At 58.4% G+C, this 4,922-nt stretch overlaps 1 protein-coding gene across 1 annotated transcript; it reads right to left on the bottom strand.

Annotated features, from left to right (window-relative positions):
* Positions 1-1,381: 1,381 nt before the first annotated feature.
* On the bottom strand, positions 1,382-2,547 carry HRG_04561 (SRF-type transcription factor domain-containing protein; the record flags this gene model as incomplete). The annotated part of the gene is made up of 3 exons (XM_044863032.1): positions 1,382-1,669; positions 1,973-2,107; positions 2,296-2,547. The coding sequence occupies 3 exons, from the start codon at positions 2,545-2,547 to the stop codon at positions 1,382-1,384; spliced, it is 675 nt and encodes a 224-aa protein (XP_044721646.1).
* Positions 2,548-4,922: the final 2,375 nt, after the last annotated feature.

Here is a 4,922-nt window from a genome sequence, read left to right as displayed (position 1 = left end):
TAGTCGAGAAACGCCAACACGTCAAGATTCACCACCAAAACACTAGACCCAAACCAGGAGCCTCGACGGCTTCTATCCTGCCGTTGGCCCCTTCGGCCGCCCTCCCCAATCACATTGGCCCTCGACTCCCAAAATGGCAATAGCGAGTTCCCCAATCGGGCCCTGTCTACTAAGCCGTAACGGACATCCGCCCCGTGATGCTGGAAAAGGAACAACGCCCGCCATCGGCAACAGAACCTAAAAAGAAAAAGGTTCGAATCGGAAAAGGAAAGGCGGCAGTTTGCCCTTCAACTCCATCTGTAAACTTAAAGGCTCCTCTAACCGCCCTTTTTTTCTTCTTTTTTTTCTCTTTATGCGTGGACAGTTTTCCCAATGCCCCCCAACGCCGCCTGTCGCTTCTTCCGGAAAGGCGCTCGTCAAGGCCCTGGTTCTTCCCCGGATTCCTGCATCCAACGGTCGATCTGACGTTCCTGACGCTTGTCTGCATGTGGAAGTGACGTGTTCGATGCCCAAAGAGGCTGTCAGGAGGGATTCGCATCATCAGTCTTCCCTCCGATGGGCAAGCTCCGCGATTCTCTACCCATCTTCGACCCGGGACGAGAACCAGCACATCAGGCCGCCCACAAATTTTAGCCTCCTTGTCCGATTTAGCTTCAGCCGCAGAGACTGCCATCACATGCAAGAGAAGATCCCGTGGCTGGCGACGCGCGCCTTCGAAGAAGCTTGGACCCAAGACATATCATGTGCGAGATCCATTCAACCTTTTTGTTTCTGATTCCCAGACCCCCAAACATGCATACTTTCGTGAATGTCCATTATCATCCATCCGCGAAATACCTTGCGCAATGGGCCTCCCGACGCCCTCACAGCAAAAACTCCCTGATTGCTCTTCAACCCTGTAGTCGATACACTCCCGACCTCGCCCGTTTCCAGCCCCCTGACCCCGTGCCCTGCCAAACGCTCGAGACTTGTGCCGCCAGGGACTAGAAGAACGCATTTTAAACGCCACTGGATACGGAGCAGTTGATACACCATCGTCCTCAAGGAGACGATGACTCGATCTCGCCGCCTCGGACCGCGACCCAGACTGTCCCGGCCGAGTTGATGAACAGGGCAAGCCGAGCCTCATAGCCCATTGCGCAAAGTTTCTTTGGCGGTGTGTGAGGATGAGGAGAAGGGGGTGGAGAGGAGAAGAGACCGTTGACAACCGAACGCAAAAGCAGCGGACCTACACGTCATCAACGCCGAATCACCAAAGCCCCGCAAAAAGAATGGCAACGCCCACAAGGACAGCCTCTTGTCATGTAACAACGTATTCGTGGAGCGTCGGTAGCCGGGTATAGGCGACCGGACTCACGTCTCCCCCGCGCCCCCATCCTCCTCATGACTGATGGTGAGTGCTTGGCGGCATCCCGGCCTGCGGCGGCATTCCCGAGCCGTATCCTTGATTGCGCTGCTGGACGTAGTTTTGGTAGGCGAGTGCCTGTTGAGGGTCCATGGGCATGTTGGGCATGTAGTTGCCGGGCATGTGCGGGTTTTGAGGCATCCCAGGTCGGGCGCCCTGGGGAGGGATGTGTTGACCAGCCGAATCTTCGGGTGACTCGACCTGGTCGCCGCCGTCGACGCCGTTTTCATTGCCGGGCGCAGGCTCTGGTGCATTCAGGCACGCCTATAGAGAACGGGATGCGTCAGCGCAAGAATTTCGACCGGTTGTGACGTGGATCACGCGAGGAGCGCGTCAACGCGCCCGTGGCGGCAGGTACGTCCTACCGCGGCACAGCGCGGGCAGCTGACCGTCCTCCGTGACGAAGGGCGGCACGGTATGAGACCGGGCGAGTTGAGACGAGAGCGATAGAGGGCATTGAGAGGGGGCAAGGGAGGGAAGTGCGAGGGAGGAAAGTGCTGAAACGCGTCGTTGGCGGCACGCAAACCACTATCGAAGGGTGACGCAAAAGCGTGGAGAGGCGCATACCTGAATCAAGTTCTTGCCCTCAGCCTTAGTGACGAGCGGTTGAAGCTTGGGCGTGGTGAAGGTATACACGAGGCCCGTTTCGGAGACGACGAGGAGGAGGACTTGGGTGCCGGTCAGGACGGAAAGCTCGTAGGCCTAGAAGGGGAGACGATACTGGCGTTAGCGACGACTTTTTCCGGGAGGAGGGGAAGATGGGACGGATGGGAGCTCTGTCGTCGCCGCGACAGGCGTAAGGAGGATGTGAGGCAAGCGACAAGTGTCGAGGGAGCGCGCGTTTGTGGACTTGGGCGCGGATCAAGGACGGAAACGAGCTTTGGACGCACCTTTTTCATGATGCCCGCCTTGCGCTTGGAGAAGGTGATGTGCCGGCGGGACTTGTCGCTGATGAATTTTATCTCAATCTTGCGACGCTCCCGGCCGCCCTTCTCGTCGTCGTCATCGTCGTCGTCGGCCGTAGCAGGGCGCTGGCGCTTGATGCCGCGGCTCTCGGCGGCAGCGGTGCCATTGCCCGCAGGATGCGACTCATCGAGGTCCGTGGGCGACGTCTGGTCGTGCTGGTCGGTGATGTCGGCCATTGCTGCCTTTTTGTGAAATTTTTTTCGGGGCTCGGGCAGATGGTCCAACAGCTGTGCTGCTGTTGCCACGACGCACTGGGGGGCAGAGAGGGCGAGAGGGGGTGTAGGTAGGTAGGTAGGTAGGTAAGTAGGTAGGTAGGTAGGCAGGTGTAGGTAAGTAGGCAGGTAGGGGACCGCGGTACGGAAATGCAGACGAAAGTACGGCGGGAGGGGGATTATTCCCCGATGCGCGGGCTCGAGGCGAGAGGTCGAGGCGGCGGGAGGGCGCAGCCGCAAAAAGTCAATCAATCAGACGAGGCGCGCAAACCGCAGCGGCTCTGCTCTGCAAGCTGGCGAGCTTGAGGTGGAAGCTCGTCGCGCGTGTCGACAAAAAAGAAGTCTGGAAAGGGCAACAAAGTGGTGGAGATGCTGCTTTGAGCGTGGTGCCGATGGATCTATACTGCATCTGGCGTTGCGAAGCGGAGAGGAGGGAGGCGCCCAGGTGTCGCAGAGACCTGGTTGGGCGCGCTCTTCTGGATCGAGTCTGGTGTGTGGGCGGAAGGAAGCGAGACGAGGTACGACGTCAAGTTTTTATTATTGCTGTGTTTGGCGATAGAGTCCTTCGGCCTTGGTGCATGCCTTGGTTAGCGCTTGTGCTTGTCGGGGCGCTTGTCTTTTGGCTGTTGGGCCGATTGTGAAAAGGGGAGAGAGAGAGAGAGAGGGAAGGAAGAGAGAGGAGAGGGAAAGGGGAGGGGGCCGGGCCTACTGCCTCGCCTTGGGTATTTTATTCACTCGCCCTCACTCTCACTCACTCACTGTCACTCAACTCAACTCACTCACTCACCCAAGCCCTCTCTCTCGCAAGCTCTCTCTTCTCACTCTCGCTCTCCTTCTCAACTACCTCGCGCCGTGTCCCCTCCTCTCTCTTCAACGCTCTCTCCTCCTCTTCTTTCCAACCTCGCCACTCCACTCCTGTCTCCCTGTGTTTGCTCGCTATTGAGCGGTAGTCTGCCGCCCTCTCCGTGCCAGCAGGGCAGCCGAGGGAGGCACTGCTTGGTGCGTCCTACCGCCCACCTCCACCCACCGGCTGGCTACCTTGCCATACTGTACCGTACAGTACAGGAGCCGATGGTGGAAGTCGAGGTATTGCACTGTACCTGTCCTCGTGCGGCCGGAGAGTGAGTGGTGGGCGAACCATGACATGTACATGCGTGTACGGGCTACCGTGGATGGCGCGCCGCTGATTGGAGGCTTTCAGTCTGAGTAGCTGCCGCTGGAATGAGGCAAGATGAAGGCGCGCCGCTGAGTGGACGGACGCGATGGAGACCGCCCACAGCGCGCCAGGGAGGGGTCCCTCTGTGCACTGTCTACGCACTGTACAGTGCACGCTGGAACCCTGCAGATGAGTGTCTCCACCGCGCGAGCCACCGCGAAAAGCAAGACAACCGCGGTGCGCAGGGCTGGAGCTGGCCTTGCATCGCCTGTGGGGGAGGAGCTTCAAGTAACGACGGGGCACCTGTTGCTTTTTTCGGCTCGCAACCGTAGCAGCGCCCAAGTACTCCCCAGGCAAAGATACCTTGTCGAGGTCGTCACCGGCATGGCTGCCTGCAGGACGCGACGACATGGCCGCTCGTCCATGCCAGAAACACATTCTTTCCGAGTGCACCTGTGGAAATCGTCGATATACACAAAGCTAGCTTCTAGCCCTACGGCATGCCCTTGGCAAATAATTCCTCCAAGAGGCGACCGGAGAACAGGCGGCACATGGCGACCCGGTGTCTGTTCGGTACCTACCGTGGTAGGTGTACCCGGCTGGCACTACACTGTCCAGGTACCTACCCACAGACTTGCGTATCTGATAGGCCATGCATCGACAAGAAACGTCGGCGGCGGCATTAATAAAAGGTAGACGCTGTGCCCTTGGAAATTCTGACCAAACTGCCGGCCTCCCGGTCTGCTAACAATACCTGCGGTGATAAGTGTCTCGGGCGATTGTTGCTGCTAATAGACGGCTGATTGGAGAAGTGAGGGAGAGATACGGAGTACATCCATCCGTACAGTGCGCCCAAACGGGCCCATTGCAAGGGTCCGTGGAGACCCGGCCGGCCCGGCTGCTAGCAGGCATCTGGTGGTGGGTCAGAAGTTTGCCTTGGCTAATAAACAGCCTTGCTCACCCCCACTCGCACCCTTTTCTTCTTCCACGGTGCCTTGGACTGCTCCCGATAACAAAGACAACTGTGCTGTGCTGTCTCGTCATGCCGTTTCGCGACAGTCTCGGAGCGTCAGGACCCCAAGTCGCATCTCACCCACATGGAGAGGTCAACTCGTCGCCCGCATCTATTCCCATGAATGTTTGAGCACACACGACGGACATGTAAACACAGTCCGACTCTGGT

Source organism: Hirsutella rhossiliensis, assembly GCF_020360975.1.
Source record: "Hirsutella rhossiliensis strain HR02 chromosome Unknown scaffold00004, whole genome shotgun sequence".
Taxonomy (NCBI): domain Eukaryota; kingdom Fungi; phylum Ascomycota; class Sordariomycetes; order Hypocreales; family Ophiocordycipitaceae; genus Hirsutella; species Hirsutella rhossiliensis.
Note: the sequence above shows the minus strand (reverse complement) of the source record. Positions and strands in the feature narration are given on the sequence as shown.